The sequence below is a fragment of the Phaseolus vulgaris genome, chromosome 5 (assembly GCF_051622355.1).
Source record: "Phaseolus vulgaris cultivar YP4 chromosome 5, ASM5162235v1, whole genome shotgun sequence".
NCBI lineage: Eukaryota > Viridiplantae > Streptophyta > Magnoliopsida > Fabales > Fabaceae > Phaseolus > Phaseolus vulgaris.
Genome location: NC_143502.1, coordinates 243,220 through 264,173, shown reverse-complemented (window position 1 = coordinate 264,173; position 20,954 = coordinate 243,220). Strand labels below are relative to the sequence as shown.

At 33.3% G+C, this 20,954-nt stretch overlaps 4 protein-coding genes across 17 annotated transcripts; 3 read left to right on the top strand and 1 right to left on the bottom strand.

Moving 5' to 3' along the window:
- Positions 1–373: 373 nt before the first annotated feature.
- Positions 374–2,262, top strand: LOC137834576 (glucuronoxylan 4-O-methyltransferase 1). Its single transcript, XM_068642618.2, has 2 exons — positions 374–1,361; positions 1,687–2,262. The coding sequence occupies exons 1-2, from the start codon at positions 825–827 to the stop codon at positions 2,080–2,082; spliced, it is 933 nt and encodes a 310-aa protein (XP_068498719.1). The 5' UTR covers positions 374–824; the 3' UTR covers positions 2,083–2,262.
- A 2,252-nt stretch (positions 2,263–4,514) lies between these two features.
- LOC137834573 (splicing factor U2af large subunit B) lies at positions 4,515–9,475 on the top strand. Of its 11 annotated transcripts, none has more exons than XM_068642604.2 (13): positions 4,515–4,760; positions 5,385–5,710; positions 5,895–6,014; positions 6,465–6,535; positions 7,160–7,230; positions 7,322–7,375; positions 7,470–7,529; positions 7,630–7,690; positions 7,762–7,874; positions 7,981–8,433; positions 8,528–8,663; positions 8,913–8,980; positions 9,132–9,475. In XM_068642604.2, the coding sequence occupies exons 1-13, from the start codon at positions 4,632–4,634 to the stop codon at positions 9,267–9,269; spliced, it is 1,800 nt and encodes a 599-aa protein (XP_068498705.1). In that variant the 5' UTR covers positions 4,515–4,631; the 3' UTR covers positions 9,270–9,475. The 11 variants fall into 11 exon arrangements, 7 of the variants coding, with proteins under 7 accessions (XP_068498705.1, XP_068498706.1, XP_068498708.1 ...); XR_011084924.2 differs by having other exon boundaries at positions 4,524–4,760; positions 7,328–7,375; positions 8,763–8,980; XR_011084923.2 differs by having other exon boundaries at positions 4,524–4,760; positions 8,763–8,980.
- Positions 9,476–11,798: 2,323 nt separating this feature from the next.
- Positions 11,799–14,159, top strand: LOC137834572 (GDSL-like Lipase/Acylhydrolase superfamily protein). Its single transcript, XM_068642603.1, has 5 exons — positions 11,799–12,239; positions 12,575–12,699; positions 12,809–13,057; positions 13,362–13,620; positions 13,715–14,159. The coding sequence occupies exons 1-5, from the start codon at positions 11,975–11,977 to the stop codon at positions 13,930–13,932; spliced, it is 1,116 nt and encodes a 371-aa protein (XP_068498704.1). The 5' UTR covers positions 11,799–11,974; the 3' UTR covers positions 13,933–14,159.
- Positions 14,160–14,999: 840 nt separating this feature from the next.
- Positions 15,000–18,180, bottom strand: LOC137834571 (GDSL-like Lipase/Acylhydrolase superfamily protein). 4 transcript variants are annotated; one of them, XM_068642602.2, is made up of 6 exons: positions 18,026–18,180; positions 17,632–17,907; positions 16,410–16,531; positions 15,961–16,200; positions 15,641–15,890; positions 15,000–15,470 (listed from the first exon to the last, which is right to left on the bottom strand). In XM_068642602.2, exons 2-6 carry the CDS (start codon positions 17,876–17,878, stop codon positions 15,250–15,252), a joined length of 1,080 nt encoding a protein of 359 aa, XP_068498703.2. In that variant the 5' UTR covers positions 17,879–17,907; positions 18,026–18,180; the 3' UTR covers positions 15,000–15,249. The 4 variants fall into 4 exon arrangements, with proteins under 4 accessions (XP_068498703.2, XP_068498702.2, XP_068498701.2 ...); XM_068642601.2 differs by having other exon boundaries at positions 18,015–18,171; XM_068642600.2 differs by lacking the exon at positions 18,026–18,180 and having other exon boundaries at positions 17,632–17,952.
- Positions 18,181–20,954: the final 2,774 nt, after the last annotated feature.

The window sequence follows — 20,954 nt, the reverse complement described above, 5'->3', positions numbered from 1 at the left end:
TGCATGTTTCCAAAAATCATAACCTATAAAGCTAGGATATTTTTTTAAAATGATGTGTCAAACACAAGTATCAGATATCAACACTCGTAAAACACGTATCAGTGTAATGTCCAATTCAAAAAATATTTATTAGATTTTTGACAAAATCTAATATAATTTTAAAAATGATAAATACATTATTATGATTATAAAAATAAGTAACAAATGTGTTTAAACAAGTCATACAACATATTTTTCTACTAAAAAACTGAAACATTCTTAATATAAATAAATCTTTATTGTCAATTTATATAAATCATAATTATATAATATATAGATCCGTGTTTCCGTATTCTACATTTTATGATGTCGTATGAGTATTTTAATCTGTTTCTAACAACATCAATGATCACCATTTCTGTCACTTATTTCCTTCCCTTCTTCTAGACTTCAACAAAAATATATACACTTATCTCAATTCTGAAGATACCATGTCTGTGTAACCCCAACAACCCCACAACAAACGGTTGGTGATCTCACCAAATCATTCCCTCAGTAGGTACTAAATAAAGATTAAATGTTTGCCACCTCAACACTAAATTGACCACAAATCTTGTTCACAACCTGTTGCTGCTTTTCTCTTTCTCTTTTAATATCAGTTGACTTCACTTTACTCTCAAGCAAATTCAGAACTCCAACACAACTTTTCCCCCATAAATGTCCAAATTCCTGTTCAGGTGAATCTGGTGTCTTCCTTCAGTTAAGATCTCATCACCCTCTTCCCATCTTTCTTGCTCCTGAGAAAGATCAAAAGAAAAAGCATCAGCTTTCTGCATAAACCAACCATGAGGTCCAAAACCCAGTTCACATGCAGCCTCAAGGTAGCCATTCTCTCCATTGCCTTTCTCTGCCTCTTCATCTTGCTGTTCCGGTCATCCATATTCTCTCTGTCTCCCCAACTCATCCCACAAACAAACTTGTCAAACTCAAATGCAGTAGCAGTAGAAGAATCTCATCACCCCACAACAGAAACACCAGAAACAACAGAAACTGCAGCTACACCATCATCATGCCCTCCAATCCCTCTCAACCCCACATGCAACAAGGCCCCTCCTTCTTTATCCAATGCTCTCATCCACTATGTCACCACCAACATCACCCCTCAGCAGACCCTCCGTGAGATCTCAGTCTCAGCAAGGGTCCTTCAGAAGAAGTCACCCTGCAACTTCCTTGTGTTTGGCCTTGGCCATGACAGCCTCATGTGGACATCTCTCAACTATGGTGGCCGCACTGTCTTCCTTGAGGAGGACAAGTCCTGGATCGACCAAATCCAACAGAAGATACCCTCTTTGGAGTCCTACCATGTCATGTATGACACACAGGTTCTGATTCTGTAAACAGAGAATATAACTTTTATTTCACTGTTATTTTTCAAATGATCTAACAATAGACTTATCTTGTCAGATTCTACCTTCTCTTTCATAAAACTTATACTATAAATTACATTTAAAATCATAGTATAAATGACATTCAAAACTAGAATTAAAGGTAATAGTTGTTGGTTATTCAAATTTCGAAATAAGACTGATGACGGTTTTGAGTTTAATGCTAACAGGTTTTCAAAATAAGACTGATGATGGTTTTGAGTTTAATGCTAACAGGTTTTCAAAATAAGACTGATGATGGTTTTGAGTTTAATGCTAACAGGTTCACCAGGCTGAGGAGCTCTTGAAGGTCGGAATGGAAGCAGACTGCAAAAAAGTGAGTGATCCAAGATTTTCTCAGTGCCAACTAGCACACAAGGGGTTCCCAAGTGAGGTTTATGACATAGATTGGGATGTGATCATGGTGGATGCCCCCACAGGGTACTTTGAAGGTGCACCAGGGAGGATGACTGCAATCTACACTGCAGGGTTGATTGCTAGGAACAAAGGGCATGGTGAAACTGATGTGTTTGTGCACGATGTGGATAGGGATGTGGAGGACAAGTTCTCTAAGGCTTTTCTGTGTGAAGGGTATTTGAAGGAACAAGAAGGGAGGATCAGGCACTTCAACATTCCAAGCCACAGGTCTCGTTTATGGAGGCCATTTTGCCCACACTAGTTCATCCACCACAATAATTTCTTCCCTTTACATCACCCATTTACACTTGTTATATCAATCATTGTCAAGGAAACTCATACAATTCCCAACATTAGTACATTATTCCTCTGATGTGTGAACTCCTATTTTTTGCCATTCATCATTCTGATTTATATACAACTCTGCTGTTGATTTTTTCAATTGATTCTGATTTATATACAACTCATCATTCCCATTGCTGTTTTCAATAAGAGATATCAATGGAGAGAAGGATTTAAGTTTAATGATCTGCATAATCAATAGTGCTTATAAAATGTTAGCAACCTTAAACACTGTAATGATTTTTTTCCTAAACTAAATTATAAATAGAAAATGATAGTTTTACTAAACTCTTAAAATGGTATACAATTCTTAATATAATAAATTTATAAATAAATATATATAATAAAAGATAAATTTGTAGTTAAATGATATAAAAATATTAAAATAATAGCATTGAATATAAATTAAATAAGTCAACTGACTCCTATTTCTATGCAAAGGTAAAACTGTTTATTGAAAAATTCAGTAAAAAAACTTTGAAAACCATTTCTACATGGAGCTGTAGAATATAAAGAGAACGGTGATTTTAATCTCACCTTGAATATTTTTGTCCACTTACTTTTTTTTATTTTTTTGCAATTTTTTTCTACTCTTAAATTTTCATATATTTCACTCAGATCAACATGAAATGTCACATTAATAATTTCCGTATATTCTCACGTAAATATAAAAAACTAATTGTGTAAAAATAAAAAGAGGGGTAGACGTGAGAAAAAAAAATATTTGTAGCAAAATTCATAATGAAAGTTAGGATTTTTCTCCCGTATATATCTTTTTTTAATTTGTTCAATTAAACTTTTTATCAGTTTATTTATTTATCTAGATCGATTCACTTTAAAAAGTAATTATTTTTACATCTCATGATTTCTTCCTTCATCTTCGTGGATATTTTGAAAAGCTTAAAATATCCATATTTTATATTTTTATATTATAAAATTTGAAAACATGTTCTAGACTACTTAGTTTGAAAATATATTTGCGATTGCATAGTTTAAAAATGTATTATACGTTACTAAACTTTTGATATATGGTCAAGTTATGGGGGTTTATTAGATGATCTCGTCATTCATAAGACGATTTTGGCGGAGACATCTATTAGACGCATGCCAAAAGTGTCCACTATACGGTATAGCCAAGAGCATTATCATACGGTTTTGCATGAACGTTTTATGTTTTTTGTTCTTTTGTCACTTTGTGTTTTTTCATTTATTTATTTTGTGACACTTATACTTTTCAAGTTAATGAATGAGAATTTCATCTTTCTTTATTTTCTCGATTCTTTCTTTCTATTCTCTTATTTCCGACATATAATGATTGTATGAGAATAGTGAATGTACCTATGAAATTAATTTTTATTTGAACTAATTCATGGATGACTTACCTTGAGGTGAATGTTGATATTTTATTTTAATGACTTATTTTCGATCATAGTAATATTCTTGTGTGACATTTTGGAATAGGTCAACTAAAATATAAGTTTATTAGAACATTATTGTTCTTTAAGTTAAAAGTAATTGCATTTTATGTTGTAACTAGGGCCTTAACCAATGGTAACAAGCCTAAAACATCATTTTTATTGACCTAAAACTTGTTATTTTACGTAGTAACTATTAGGAATTTGACTAATTACAATACCTTGAACATAACCATCAAGAAAAACTATTTTTATATTTGAAGTCATGGAATTGGAACTTTGCAAAGAGTTTGTAATAGGTGACAATGTTAAAGAAAATAAGATATTGCATTGCTCTAAATGTTTGTGTGTATACTAATAGCATTCATGACTTATTATAGATAAAGTGAGACGACACTAATTATTCATTTGTACATTGAGAAATAATAATTAAGAGAATAATTCATTATGAAATAATATTGTTTTGAATTGTGACAAAGATTCTCTCGTTTGTATTAAGTTCATCACACTAATCAAAACATTGAAGTGAAATTTCTCACTTATGAATAGAAAATTCATGGGATCCAATTCATTAATGGCCAACACATATATCCATAAAAGATGGTCAACTACTTTGTTATGCCATAAATGATGATTTTTTGCATTTTAACATAAAACTTCCAATTTCTTCCATAGTGATGAGTGTTGAACACTACACACAAAAAAATGTTTAGCTTAGAAATAAAAAACCAAACAACTTTCCTTCTTCACACTTTACCAAAAGATTAACTTACTAATATTAAAAAAATGAAATCAATGTTTTGAAAGTTTATAATTTAGCATTAACAATGGAAGTGTGTGGGGGTGCAGGAAGTAAAAGGAGGAATGGGCCGAAAATGGGAATGGAGCAATGGGTTATTGGGCCAGAGAGGAGAGGAATAAGAAGAAAAGAAAAGGGTATTTGAGCAGAGAATGGTGGTGCTGTGACACATTCACATCACAGACATTACACACACTCTCTCTCCCATTTCATATCCATCATTCCACAGAGAAAAGCACAGAGAAAGTGAAGAAAATGGCTGAATACGATGAAAGATACGAAGGCAACGGAGAAGAAGAAGACCTTCACAATTCCCATCCTCATCCTCATCTCGATTCCTCTCCTCAGCCCACTCACGACGATCTCATCGATTCCAAATCTCACGTATGTTTTCTCTCTCTTTCTGCTCCACCACTCTCTCTTTTCTTTCCAATTAGGGTTTTTTCCACTGCTTTTTCTCTTTCCCCAAACTGGGGTTTCAAGGGTTTTTCTCTTTCCCAATCTTAACACCACAAATCTTCTGTCTGCCTTTTCGTTCCACTGTTCCCTCTGAAACTAACTACGCCTCTGTTAGTTATGGCGAGATTCCGGGTTGGATTTTGTTTCGTGTTTCCCCCTTTTTGTAATTCCCGCTTCACTTTGTAATTAGAGATGCTTAGGTTTTCGCTAGGTATTTTCTATGTTGCTGTATTTTTTCCTGCCAAGCTATCACTGAATCTTGATGCTTTGCCATGGTTTTATGCGGTGCTCTCTCGTGTTTCTTTTAAAATGTTATATAAATATTTTGAAAAGGGGGTTTTGAATTTGCCTGCTTTTCGGGTTTTTTTTTTTGTGTGATTGTGATTATTCTTTGGAGGTTGTTTTGTGAAGTGTTTTTTTGATCTTGTGTGTGCTGAGTGTGAAGTATATTGTTTGAACTATGATTGCTTTTTACCTTACTTTCACATGCATCGTTGCCTGTTAAGCTTGAAGATGTGGCCCTGTTAACTTTTGATTGTCTTTTGGCAGCATGGATCTCGTGATTACGACAGAGAATCTTCCAGAAGCAGAGATAAGGAGCGGGAGAAAGGGAGAGACCGTGAGAGAAAAAGGGAAAAGGGGAGGGAAAGGGAGAGAAGTAGGGATAGAGATTCGGAGAGAAGCAGGGACAAGGACAGAGATAGGGAGAGAAGCAAAGACATGGAGCGGGACCGAGAGCGTGATGGTGAGAAGGAAAGGGACCGTGATAGGGACCGCCACCACAGAGATCGCCACAGGGATCGTGGTGAACGGAGGGAAAGGACAAGGGATAGAGGAGACGAAGATGATTTTTACAGAAGCCGTGACTTTGACAGGTAAAATTGTCTGGGATCTTACTGCCTTGTATTCGAGTTGGAGCTTGAGGATTTTCATCAGCATTTGATTTTCAGTTCCATGCGATGCATTACATTAATTCTGAATTCGTTCTAAGCTACATTTTTTAAGTAACGTTTTTCCTGTTCTTTTTCTATTTTTATCTGAAATTATGTGAATTTACAGAAGAAGGGATTTTGAAAGAGACGATAGGCATAGGCGCAGGTCTCGGTCTAGATCTCAATCCAGGTCAGGGGGTAGGTCTGAGCATAGATCAAAGTCGCGTTCTCGCTCACGCTCAAAGAGGTAAATCCTGGAAAGATCCTTAACATACAGTATATAGATGCCTGCTAAACATATAATGTATATGGCTTTCTTTTGTAAATTCTGTTTTGTCTATAAAATAAAATAGTTGGTGGATGTGCAAGTGGAACTAGTATAATATTGTGAATACATAATTTGGATAGATAATTAAAAATCCATTTTAATTCAGTTCGGATACGCCCTAAATGATTTAAGTTTGAGGAAATAACAATTGGATAACCTAATATGGCCATATCATAGGGGACATCTATCATTGTTTATAATTTTATTGGTGGCAGGGCACCCCTTGCTCTTCATTCATAATTTCAGAACTTCTTGTTTTAAGAATTTTGATAGTCGTGTTTGATTTTTACTTAAGTTCATCAATTGATACATGTTATTGGTTTGAAAAGTAGCATTCATTATTTTATAACTAATTCAACTCACTTACAGCAAAAGGACTAGTGGTTTTGATATGGCTCCCCCTGCCTCTGCTATGTTGGCTGGTGCTTCTGCTGTTACAGGTACATTTACACATGTATATTTTATGAAATTTCTCATCTTAACTGTTTTTTTCCTTTTGTTTGTCCTAGTATGGAAAATTCATATCAAATTGCATGGTGTTAACTTGGTAAGCTTTGTTCAGTTACTATCTGAGTATATAGCCTTTGAGGACTGGTTTCCCATGGTGTGTAATTTTGTCTTTCTTTTTACTTAGATATAATTCTGGAACTAAAAGATGCTTTGGTTTTTTGTCTTGTGTTTGGTGTTTGTTTGTTTTGTTTCTATGTCTTGTCATATGTTCTAAGAAGGCAATGTTGGGCTACTAGCCCCACTGTGCTGACAATGGGCGTGAGCCGACATCTGTAGCTTTTATGTCCACGGAGGAATCAATGCACCTGTTTTTGGTGGGTCTTGTTCGTCTTCAACTGGAAACTATTACCTACTTTGGTAGACACAAATATTATCTCTAAAGCTTGTTTACAATGCTCCTTTAATATTATTGATACAATATATGCCACGAGGTATAATTACACTTAAGCTCGAGCCAATTGGAGTAAAAGGAGGCATTTGATTCTTATGTACTATGGTTGCGAAAAGTGAAAACAATGAGCTTGTTCTGAGACGCAATATTCCTTTATTTGCAGGTCAGATCACTGGTGCAAATCCTGCAATTCCTGGAATGTTTCCAAATATGTTTCCATTGGCTACAAGCCAGGTATTTTTTTATTCCTTTTTCTCCAGCAGTTGTTGTGCAATTTGAGGTTAATATTAATTTCTCTTTATTCTTGTTTCTTTCTTTTTTTAAGTTGCAGCCGTTCAGTGCTCTCCCTGTCATGCCAGTTCAGGCTATGACACAACAGGTAAAAATGCTTTTCAGTGAGATGAAATTACATTCTTTACTCTTTAACATGACTTTCCTTGATTATGGATTGTCTGGATGTACTGAATTTACAGGCTACACGACATGCTAGGCGGGTGTATGTTGGGGGCCTTCCTCCTACAGCCAATGAGCAGGTAATAAGAATATCATGATTTCTTGCTCAGAAGGTTAAGTTAAGTCTTTTAGATGGTTGTGACAATTTAGCTCGTTTTTTCTATTTTTGTTATACTGCAGTCAGTTGCAACTTTCTTCAGTCAAGTTATGGCTAAGATCGGGGGAAACACTGCTGGCCCAGGTACATAATAACTTCAGTGAATTGTGCCAGTGTGCTGACATTATAACGGGGCTAATTTAGTTTGTGTGCAGGTGATGCTGTGGTCAATGTTTACATTAACCATGACAAGAAGTTTGCTTTTGTGGAGATGAGGTCTGTTGAGGAAGCAAGCAACGCAATGGCCTTAGATGGGATTATTTTCGAGGTATCTTTTTGACTGTTATAAAAACGCCTGGGTTCCTTTTCTCATTTTGTTGTTCAAGAAAATGAGTATATCCATTGGCGCTAATCCAAATTTCTTTTTTTACTAGGGGGCACCTGTTAAGGTCAGGAGACCCACTGATTATAATCCTTCCTTAGCTGCTACCCTAGGCCCAAGCCAGCCTAACCCAAACCTTAATCTGGCTGCTGTTGGCTTGACACCTGGGTCTGCTGGTGGACTTGATGGTCCAGATCGAATTTTTGTTGGTGGACTTCCTTATTACTTTACAGAAACACAGATCAGAGAGCTTTTAGAGACTTTTGGTCCTCTAAGGGGTTTTGATCTAGTGAAAGATAGAGAAACGGGAAACTCTAAGGGTTATGCATTTTGTGTTTACCAGGATCTTGCAGTTACTGATATTGCATGTGCTGCTCTGAATGGAATAAAAATGGGAGACAAGACTCTCACAGTTAGACGAGCTAATCAAGGTGCAAACCCACAACAGCCTAAACCTGAACAAGAGAGCATCTTAATGCATGCACAGCAGCAGATTGCACTGCAGGTTTGATGGATTGTCCCTTGAATTGTTTTTGTTTCCATGATCATCCGTGCACGTGTTTAAAACTCTAACTGCTAGAGGCCTTTGATTTTTGTAGAAACTTATGTTGCAGCCAGCTTTAGTGGCAACGAAGGTGGTGTGCTTAACTCACGCAGTTTCTGCTGATGAGCTCAAAGATGATGAAGACTATGAAGAAATTGTTGATGATATGAGACAAGAGTGCTCCAAATTTGGTAATTTCGGATTTATTTTGCTTGTCTATCTCTCTAAACGAGAACACATCCATATTAATTTTATGGCTTATCTGTTTTCCTGTCTTATTTGTTTTACAGCCATTTGTAGTCCCACATTCTCATATAGAGAATCAGGCCTAAATTACAGACTGAAGTCTCCATAACCTTCTTTGTCCTCACATGTTTGTTCATTGCATGTCTATGAAAATTCCATTGCATAATTCACTGTTTTCTTTTCACTTTATGCAGGTACTTTGGTGAATGTGGTTATCCCACGTCCACCGCATGATGGTGAACCTGCGGCTGGAGTTGGAAAGGTATATATATTTATTTTTATCAGTTGAAATTAAGAACACAGATTTTGTTCACTTCCCTCCTTTTTCAATGCCATTGGTGCACGTGCATCTGTGCCAATTTGCTCTGTTTTTAGTGTGTATATGGTATAAAGTGTAAGTGTTGTATTTGCAGGTGTTTTTGGAGTATGTTGACGTGGATGGTGCTACAAAAGCTCGTGCTGGATTGAATGGACGAAAATTTGATGGGAACCAAGTGGTAGCAGTTTTCTACCCAGAGAACAAATTTGCGCAGGGAGATTATGAAGGCTAATCTGGTTTTATTTGGTTTTTACTTTGTTTAGCGATATCTTAGTAAGGATTATCTTTTGTATTATCATAAACTTGTAAGCTAGAGTTGTGGTCATAATAGTACAGAAACTGTTCTATTTAGATGCGAGTAGTAGCAATAGTGATCATGGATAATTTGTTGAGAAATTCTTTATCTGCATTAATCAAATTATAGCTTCTTGCTGGACATCCCCCACATTTTTTACATCAATTTCTGTTTTTCTTTTTATTTTCTCTTCTCTCCTTTCTCACATGTCTTTATTGGAGACTATTAATGTTGATAGGTTAGTTGTTAGTCAGAGAGAAACAATAATTCAAAAATTATATAGTCATAATCATATATATCTTCAATCAAATGAAATCTTTTTTTTTTGGTAAATTAAAATATAATACTATTATTCTTTGCGTACGAATTTATTTTAATTTACAAAAGAGCATAGCATATTGAAACTTCAAAGCATTCTTAGATGACTACAGAAGAAGGAATAACAGAAGTAGAGACCCTAAGAATAACTAAAGAGAATTTTTAATGACTATTTTATTCTCAAATTTTATATATAAAATATTTATATGAAGAAGGAAGGTTAATTAAAGTCTTGCAATAAGAACAAACATAAGTTCCCAAACTATCTTTAGCCTTTTAGCCTTTGTAATTGTATAATGGTGAGGAAGAACCCTATTTGTGTTCTATAGTATCCTAAAAAAGTGTACAAGTCTTGTATCCGTCGTATGCCAAGTAATCGTGAACTCAGATCAATTTCTTTGTGAATCTTTTTGTTTTAAACAGTAGCTATTGTCAAAAGAACGCTTGTATTTATCCAAGACTCGATTGTTTCAGAGAATACTTATGATTGAATGCACTGCAAATAATACTCTAATACTTGTGATTTTTAACTTAATATTTTGAACTAGGTCTAAATAATATTTTGACTTGTGTTTAAAAATACTCGTTTGTATTTTTACAACATTAGTTTGTCAATTTATTATATACTAATGAACTATACTAATGAACTAGTATAAAAATATTTAGAATAATTTTTTTTTCTCTTAAATACTTTTATATTGTAGGTTTGCGAACTTAAATAAGTTACATCACAAAATACAAGTTTTGAAAAACTAATACTTTAAAAAAAATACAAATTAATTTCTCAAAACAATTATTCAATATTTAATATTTCTCTTACCAATAACTTTATTTTGATAACTTGATTTTTTAAATACAAATAAAGTTTACTAACAAGTACTTACCTTTTTAATAAATGAATAATTAAAATAGTCTTACTCTTTACCTAATATATTCATTAAAAACGTCTATTTAGTATTAACATAGTTCTACTCATTACCTACTATATTCATCTATTTAGTATTATTAGTTACATATTTTACCCACAAAATTTCATCGATACGATTATTTTTTGTCATCGATGCATATACCTTAAAAAAAATTATCAATATTTGCAAAAGCGAAAACATGTGATTTTGCTTATGCACCATTTGTATTACATTTCAAACATATAAAATTTTCTAATAATGATATTAAAATGTTAAAATAATAGAGTTTATAAATACATAAATTTTATAAAAATAATATTAAAATAATATAGTTGTCATTTTTAAGGAAATAAATAATGTAATTAAATAAAGAAATTGTTCAATTGCTTATGTTATTAAATAAAGACATTATTTGTATTCATTAAAAGATAAATTTCCTAAATAAAATATGATACCAATAAAGAGTTATCAAAATGTGTAATTATTTGATAACCTTAATATTTAGAGTCTCTTTTTTTGTTAGTGTTTATAAAAAAAACATGGTTTGCGCCTTCACTCTGACTCGTAATACCTTGGATTCGTTACTAAAAATGTTAGTTTTTTTTTTTCTTACAAACTGTTAGTAGTTTTTTTTTTTAAATATATGAATAAACGACTTTATTACATTTTAATAGATATTTTAATTTTATAAAATTTGATAAAAAAATTTGAAGTAAAGTAAAATATATACTTATATATTCGTTGAAGACATCTCTGTTTTACATCCAGATCAATACATTTTAATAGAATTTATTATCTGAAACTACTATTGAATATTCGATATTGATTTGAGTGTTAGAGGACCTTTTACAAATGACTTCAGATAAAGAGACTTGTTTGAAGTAAAGATCAAGGAGACTAAGGTAAATGAGAATCCAAAATTAGATAACTTCCTAACTTATACAATAACAATTTTAACAGTTATGAATTGAGTATGGTGCAAGATGAAATTTCAGAATGGCAGAAATGTATGGTATCAGTTTTGTTAAAAAACAACAACTTAAATGTTGCAACTACTTCATAATTAACTTGGCAAAATAACACAACTTAGTAAGTGTATCTCATGCATTTGTGGAAAGTGTCTTAGCATGTTCTAGTAAGTATGTGGATGAGATCCAGTTGTTGGTCACGAGATGAGGCTCCATTCACCGATGATAAAGGACCTCTCATACATATGTGAGGTAAAAGGCATTAATACTCTACCAAAAAGCCTCTTTCTCATTGTCTCACTTACCCAACAAATCATCAAATAGGCCAATACTAGACCTATCTCATGAATGCCATAAATATGCTCACACAACTATGTCTAAGAAGAAGAATATAAGAAGGCATGTCCATAAGAGCCATTTTTGTAAGAAAAATAGTAGTGAGTGAGTGATGAAGATGAAGCATTTGGTTTTGACACTGACATGGATGTTGTGGCTGAGCCTATGTGGCAGATGCTTGTCTCAGGTGCAGCCAAGGCTTCCTCCGGGGCAACAGGTGCCATGCTTCTTCATATTTGGTGACTCTTTGGTTGACAATGGAAACAACAATGGGATCCTAACCCTTGCCAGGGCCAACTACAGGCCTTATGGCATAGACTTCCCAGGGGGTGCCACTGGTCGCTTCACCAATGGCAGAACTTATGTTGATGCCTTAGGTATAATTCTATACTTCCTTCATTCCATCATTAAGTTAGCACTACTAATAAGGGATATGCTGATATTTTAGTTCCATCATATTAAAAATCTAGATTTTGGGGATTTGAATACAAGTAGTACAAAGAAAATGTTCCATACTTCTGTTACATGCTTACTCCTACCTACCATTAGGATTTATTTTGTAGCTAACAACTGTAAAAATAGCAATATACTGAGTTTTTGTTTGGTTCTAACTTGTGTGTTATTTGCACCATTTGATGTAGTTTTGTTGAAAGTTTTATATACCACTTGACTATAGCTGTATTACTCAAGACTACAATGTTGAAAATTGCAGCTCAGCTTCTAGGTTTCCCAACATATATTCCTCCAAACTCAAGAGCAAGGGGTTTGGAACTTTTAAGAGGAGCTAACTATGCATCTGGAGCTGCAGGCATTAGAGACGAAACAGGCAATAACCTTGTATGTATGCACTCACATATGTTGAAGATTCTTTTGAGAAAACACATATTATTGTACATGTTATTCCTGTGCTTTGGCTACCTCCTCTGATTTTCTTATTTGCTTTCAGGGTGGTCATACTTCAATGAATGATCAAGTGGCAAACTTTGGCAACACAGTACAGCAGCTGAGAAGGTTCTTCAGAGGAGACAATGACTCACTTAATAGCTACCTAAGCAAATGTCTATTCTTTTCAGGGATGGGAAGCAATGATTACCTGAATAACTACTTTATGCCAGATTTTTATTCAACTAGCTCAGATTTTACAGTTAAAGCTTTTGCATCTGCCCTTCTTCAAGATTATTCTCGCCAGCTATCTGTATGTTCACATCTAATTCTAAATCACTCTACATATTGCTACTGCATTACTACAATCATTTCATTCCTATGAACACAATGTTGTGACAAGGTAAATTGAGGATCTAATGTGGTTCAAACCCAACCATTTTTGACAAAATATGGTGACCTTTTATGCACAAGTTAGTTTAAATTAAAAAAGGTGCTTGTAATTGTAACAACCGATTCCATGATAACTAATTTGCAATAACATTTAGCTATGCGGTTTCTCTATTGTTGTTTCTCTCATCAGACATTATTAATGCTTTTCACTTCAAATTGTGAAGCAATTATATTCACTAGGAGCACGAAAAGTGATGGTCACAGCAGTTGGTCAAATTGGCTGCATACCATATCAACTAGCCCGTTTTCATGGTAACAGCACCAAATGCAATGAAAAGATCAACAGTGCCATCTTGCTATTTAATTCAGGCCTTAAGAAAATGGTTCAAAACTTCAACGGAGGGCAGCTTCCAGGAGCAAAGTTTGTGTTTCTTGATTTTTATCAGAGCAGTTCAGATTTATCTTCAAATGGAACATCATATGGTAATTATCTTTTCTTTAGACATGCCCTTTATTCATGATAAAGCACATGCTTTCAGAAGCTGATTTTGCACTCTATATATATTGTTTCACATAGGATTTGATGTGATGGACAAGGGCTGCTGTGGAGTTGGCAAGAACAATGGACAAATTACTTGCCTTCCTCTGCAACAACCATGTGAGAATCGTCAGAAGTACTTGTTCTGGGATGCTTTCCACCCTACTGAGGTGGCCAATATTTTACTAGCGAAGGCAACATACAGTTCACAATCATACACTTATCCCATTAATATTCAACAATTGGCAACCCAGTAAAAGTTTAGTTTATGTTGGATTTTGTCTGTTTCTGTGGCATTTATGCAGTGCATGCACTCTGCTGATTGATCAGTGTTCATAATCTTGTGCTGTAAGAATGCGTTGTTGTTGCTTAATCCATTTGATTTCCTTTGTACACCTGTGATTCCATTGTGTAGGAATAATATTACATTAAGGATGCTTCATTCTAAACATATATGAAACACCTCAGGCTGCTTTTGATTTTATTTTATTTTGTGCATTTTTCTTCCTTCTCCAGTATTTAATTTGTGTCAGTTATGGTTCATAAATTATTATTGCTGCAGCAGAAAGTAGTATCTAATATATTGAATTAGATTAATGTTTAGCTAAAAAATACTATGTGTGGTTTAAACCAAAATATATGTTGGTTGGAAAGGATTTAAAGAGTAGAAATGTGCACCATGTCTTTGAAATGTGGATATACATTTTTTTAGGCTTAATTCACTCTCAGAACCAATGATCAGACTTGGATTGATTTTACAAAGAATTTCTTTGAGAGAATTCCCTTCTAAATACAATGAAGATCCTTAAGTATCTCTTGCACTAGTAAAACTCAAGCAATGACTGATGGTTATTTTAAAACACTGTTGGTTGGTGTTGAGGAATAAAAGGTAGACAGCAAAATAAAGGAATAAAATACTAAAGAAAAAAATATATTAAGTGAAACAAAACAAAACAAGATATTCTTGTGAATAAAGAATATAACTTTTATTCAAGTGTTACTTTTCAAATGAGAATACAATCTCTCTTAATAGTCTTACAATAGACTTCTCAAATTCTACCTTCTCTTTCATAAAACTATACTATAAATTACATTTAAAATCATAATATAAATGACATTAAAAAACTAGAATTAAAGATAATAACTATTGACTATTCAATTTCAAAATAAAACTGATGACGGCTTTGAGTTTAATGCTAACAAGCACGTGTACTACTAAAATTACCAAAGATAACGATGGAAAGCCTATACATTTGTCTAGGAAGCTAATTTCAACACACTGTTCCAGTGATCATCAAGAATATATAAATCTGGTTAAAATGTCTGAAGAAAAGAGCAATATTCAATTACCATATTATAATAAAAATAGACAAAAAGAGAAGGTAAGCACTAATTCATATGACAGTTGTGATTGTAAATGTAGGTAGCAGTACATTGAAGCCATTCTGACTATCATATAGATTCCTATACTAAATTTGTTGTTCCACACACTTCTAGTAATTAATAATGTAAACTTGATCATTGAAGCTATAAGGGACAGTGACATGGCGAGATTCCCACTTAAGAGGCTCAATTCATAGCTCAGCAAGTTGCCTTACATTTATTGGATAAACAAAATTGAGGTTCCCATCGAAAGCCATTCTTCCCATCAGAATGTTCACTGCTTCTGTTGGGTGGAATGCATCCCAGAACACATACTGAATTCTGTTAGGGCATGGTGTTTGGAATGGAAGACATGTTATTTGGCCTCTATTTCTTCCAATGCCACAGCACCCTCTATTTACAACACTAAACCCTACACAGAAGGCAAGTTAACTATGAGTCTCATCATGAAAGACATGTTGAAAATGTTCATTGAAAAGAGCTAAACTAGACCAATTATAAGAGCAAAAGAATGAACACCACTAAGTTTTATTTCTGTGATTTTGTGCTGCAATGCAGTATTGTGTTTTGGTTCATTCATACCGTAAGATCTTGCATTGAGAAGGATGTCCTGGAACATGCGGGAACTGTCAGCAAATATGAATCTGGCACCAGGTAGATTAGCATTGAAATTTCCCAAGATGGTCTTCAAATTTTCATTGAAGGGTTGCACTAGCATGTTCACTTCTTCAGAGCAGCTTCCTGTCGTGCTTTGAGCCAGAATGCTTGGAATGCACCCCATTTTCCCCAGTCCAGCAATCACAAATTTCCTTGCTCCAAGATTGTAAAGCCTCTATAACACATGTCATCATGAACAATTAATTGTTTCTCAAAATTAACTGACAAAAACTAAGAAATCTTACTGTGAGCTGGTGGCTATACGTTTGAACCAAGAGATCAGCATACTGCTGTCCATTGTACTGATTTCTGGTGGGGTAATTAGGCATAAGGTAGTTGTTAAGGTAGTCATTGCTGCCCATTCCAACAAAGAATATGCATCGTGCAAGCTCTGTAGCCATATTGTCTGGTCCAATATTCCCAGTTATTTGATTTAATGTGTTCTGAAAGTTGTTTATTTGCTGATCAAATGGTATCCGCCCAACCTGCTCAAAGAGAATCCATTCTAATTCAGCCTCTACCTATTGTGTTTTAATCAATGAGTTGGAAAGTGAAAATAGAAAAAACAACTCTAAAATTGAGGTTTTGATGTTTCTTTAAAATACTGAAAAGCAGCTGAATGTCAATTATCATAAAAAGACAATTAGTAGCTAAATGACAATTAGTAGCTAAATGATGAATGGATGTTACACACAAAGTTTCTGCCAGTGGCATCAAGGATTCCAGCAGCAGCTGAAGCATAGTTTACTCCATGAAGCACTTGATTCCCCGAGGCTTCTGAGTATGCAGGAATCAAGGGAAGTCCAAGCAGTTCAGCTGCATTAATATGAACACATCAGACTCAAATTCAGTTGAAATTGTACATATTATTCAAAATCACTAGGGATACTGTTAAGGTAAATCATATGAGTGCTTAACAAGAATATCTTAATTACAGTCTAGTGAGAAAAACTTGTAGGTTCTGTCTACACAAGATAGGTGAGAGGATATATTCCTCAAGTCTACTTAACACTAATTATTTATCATGTTACACTAACAAAGGTTTATATTACTATTATTAAGTAGGAGGTGACAATGTGTTATTGATTGGTTTAATCTACCAACTTGGGTAGGCTGAGAGTCTGTCCACACAAGTATTTTTCTGGTTCAAGGGATGTGTGTGTAGCTAAAAGTATAGGAGGAGCCTTCATATCCTCTTTAATGCATCATTACTGCAAGAAAATTCCATGACACAAGTTTATCTACCCTTTTTGCTACATACACCAACCACATACAAAGTAGAATTCCCATTGTAGGAGAAAATAGAAATTTACAGCAAGCAATTACTTCATGTAATTAATAGCCTGTAGCCAAGACATAGGTCGTTAGGTGTATAGCAGTTATTCACCTCATTGATGGTAGCCTTGGTAGGCTTCCCAAGTAAGAAGTTCATGGCAAAGGTGATAAAATTGGCAGCATGTCCTCAAAAGACAATTTTGTGCCAAAAAGATAATGGAAAAGAAAATGAACAATTCAACTGCTTTACTTTATCTTTCGAAATCTGTCTCAACAATCGGTTATAAAGAGAGGAATCTGAAATTTGTGATTAACTAGTCAAATTAAGCACGTACTTTAAGCCTAACTCAACATGAACATGACTGACTGATATATATAATTTTCCTTGTAGAAAATTATGCTTCATTCCAAAAGCTTTTGCTCTTAATTCCTATGCTTGCAAGAGTAGTCAATGCCAAGAGAAGAGGGTGCAATAATTTGTGAATAGTGAGTAGTCTCATACTCTTATTAGAAAATGACACTAATGCATATTCTATTTGCTTGGACTCAAACGAACTAACCACATAATCTAGTTTTGCTTTTGTCATGTGACTTGCAGTTGGAAAAAGAAAAAAAGAGTTGATAAGGGAGAGAGGGTATACCTATTTCATCAACCATGGTGTAGCCATTTGAGAAGCGACCAGTAGGGCCTCCATTGAAGTCGATGCCATAAGGGTAATAGTTGGCCTTAGCTAAGGAAGGAATGTTATTGTTGTTGCCATTGTCAATGAGAGAGTCACCAAATATGAACATGGCAGGCACCATTTCTCTCCCACTCCCATTTTGGCCTATCACTGCACTAAGCAACATGAAAAGCACCAAGAATGGGGACAGTCCAAACTTAGCCATAAAAGTGTGAGAGAGTGAAGAGAGGGTATCTGTAAGAAAGAACAGAAACAAGTTGACATGGCTTTGAAAGGAGAGGGAAGAGGATTTAATACATGATGGCAAATGGCGGTGGTTGAAACACAATCAATACATTCACCTGCTCTCTACCTTGCAGTAATTATGCATACATATTGAAGCATCCAACATTGTTGCAGGCCATTTCAAACACTCAACTGGTACCATTTATTTACTACTTTCATGAATTTTCCACACACATTCAAGCACCCTCTCTCACTATTTTTCCGTGACTGTCTCTGTGGGGACTTGAGGATAATGTATATAAAAACTTTACTTAGAATTGTTTCCCATGTGAACTACATGTTTGCAGAAGATAAAGTCAAACCAGTTATTACTGCATTTGTTCATGATTTTTTTTATATACATAATGTGTATTTTTTTTAAAATTATCCTTAAAAATGTATATCTATGATAAAGTTTAAGTTTTGATGCATAGGAAAGTAGAATTTTTTCTTTGAAACAATGGAAGGAAATCCAAAGTATGGTATTAATAATTGGAAGTTTGTGGTTATGGTTGGTGAAATGAAGTTTCATCACATTCCCAATTCTTCATCCATCAATTCTTGTCATTTATTTATCAGCTTACTCAGTTGTTTCTGCTATTATCACAACATGCTTCTTCTTCTCCTAATTCATCTACCTTTTCTCTATTCATTCCAAAACTAACTTCATTGGACTGTCATTACTTAATGCTATTAATTCAAGAACTTCAAATCATATAAATTTTAAATAAAACTCTAAGCCATAACAATAAAAGATCTTTTTTCTATCTTAAAAATAATTATTCCCAACAAATTCAGAGAGAAAAAAGTTCATAGAAATCTTAAAACAGATATAACACAATAATGAAATAAAAAAAATTGAAATTTTATTTGATGGCCCTACTAATTTTAATGAAATTAGTTATAGGTGAATTCTCCCTAAACATTCATACCTTCTCCCTACACCTCCATATATTTTTTTACTTCCAATCCTAGATTTTTCGTTCACTTTTTTTTTTCTCTTAAAACCTGTAACATTTCTTACTATAATATTTATTATGCATTGTACAATCTAGAAGATAAGTCAGGATTTGAAAATATCTTATGGATTGTACAATCCTTACATTTTTAAATTACATTATGGATTGTACAATCTAAAAGGTATTTTTGGATCCAGAAATACTTTCTAGATTGTACAATCTGGAATGCATATTATAGTAGGAGTATTATGGATTGTACATTTTGGAAGATCCGAAATTACCTTCCAGATTCTATAGAATTCAGAAGTTATTTTCGTATCCAGAAATACTTTTTGAATTGTAGAATCCAGGAGGTGTAAATAGAAAAAAAAATACTTTTAGATTGTAGATTCCTAAAGTATTTTTTTAAGGACAAAATAGTTTTTTCACCTAACCTATAGAGATGCCTGGTAAAATATGGAGGTGCAAGAAGAAAGAACCTATCCTTAATTTTACTGCAAGTAAAAACTTATTATTGAACCAGAAAATCATTCTTAATTTTACTGCCAGTAAAAACTTACTATTTAACTAGAAAATCATTCTACTTTTCCAAAAATATCAATATACACATAAATCATAGTGATTCTCATATTCGCATATTTCATAGAAATTAGAGTTTTTATTCATACATATATTCCTCAAATTTTTCTAAAAATTCAACAAATATTTCAAATTCATACACCACAATTACAAGAAACGTGCGAAATTAACAAAGAGGATTTGACACAATTAATATTACGATAAAATTTATTCTAAGATAATAATTAATGCAAATATAATTTTTATGAGATAAACAGATTTTATTAAAAACATAAACTCATATTTCAAGAAGTAAATTAATTTTATGAGGAAATTAAATTATTTTAAGCAACACTTCAAAACAAAAAGTAGACTCCATAAAAGTTTTGTACTGAAATTAGTTACTCTAATTGATTATTTTGGTTTAAACTAACTAAATTTGTCATTAAATTTCTGTTTTTTTTTCTCAGATTGGCCAAAAGACATATATAACAAACAGCGATTGAGTCTTATTAGAAAAAAAGTGAAAATTGCGCTGAACTTGCTCAAGTAATGCTAAATGTCACAACTTTTTAATTTTAAAATATACATTAAAAATTCTCATTTATATTTTTTAATAAAATGATATTGAATTATATTTTTTAATACATTCTCATTCTCATTTATAATAATTGAATACTTAACAAAATTTTAATTTGGAGTTTCTGTTGTAATTTCTCAACTTTGTTTTAAATTCTTCTAATTCATTAAATAATTTGACAAGTGAATTCATAAGCCTATTTCTACTATTTGGAAAGGCAAAGAAAGACACACGTGAATGCAATTACTGTGTGGTCATCTTCTCCCAACAAATGCCATTCAAATTTTGTGTTGTTAACCATTTTCATAGGTATGTTCAGTATAAAATGCTTCAAGATTTCTTAAAAGTTACGTAATAAAATAATATCTTTGATAAAAATGGCATATCAATGGTATTGGTGTATTTGCAACATTTTTACACAAAACAAATTCTCTTCTAGTTTTTATAGACACTTGTTTTAGAGCTAGTCAATCACTTGTATAGTATACCAATTACACTTCTTCTACTTTTATTTATTATTAAAAATAATAATTAAAATTTTAAAATCCACAAAAATGTATTGGGAAAATATAGAAGACACCAAGTTTAAGTATAATTTTTTTTTTGATGTAGAGTCCTTGGATGTTCGTTTGAGGAGTGCTTGACTCATGGTTCAATCGAAACTAGGAGGAGGAGTGTTTGATTCTTTACTTAGTCTGAACTTGAAAACAACCTCATATCGAAAGGATTGAATGAAAGAAAGGATAAGAGTGCATGTAAAAATCTTGTACACTGATCGAACACCATACTAAATAATCATCCTATATATGAAGGACTATCAAGAAAAAAGTGAAATAACCACCATCGTAAGAGGGAATACCCGATAGAAAAAGAAAGAAAAACAAAAAATAAGAATAAATTTTCAAATTTTGTAAAAACCC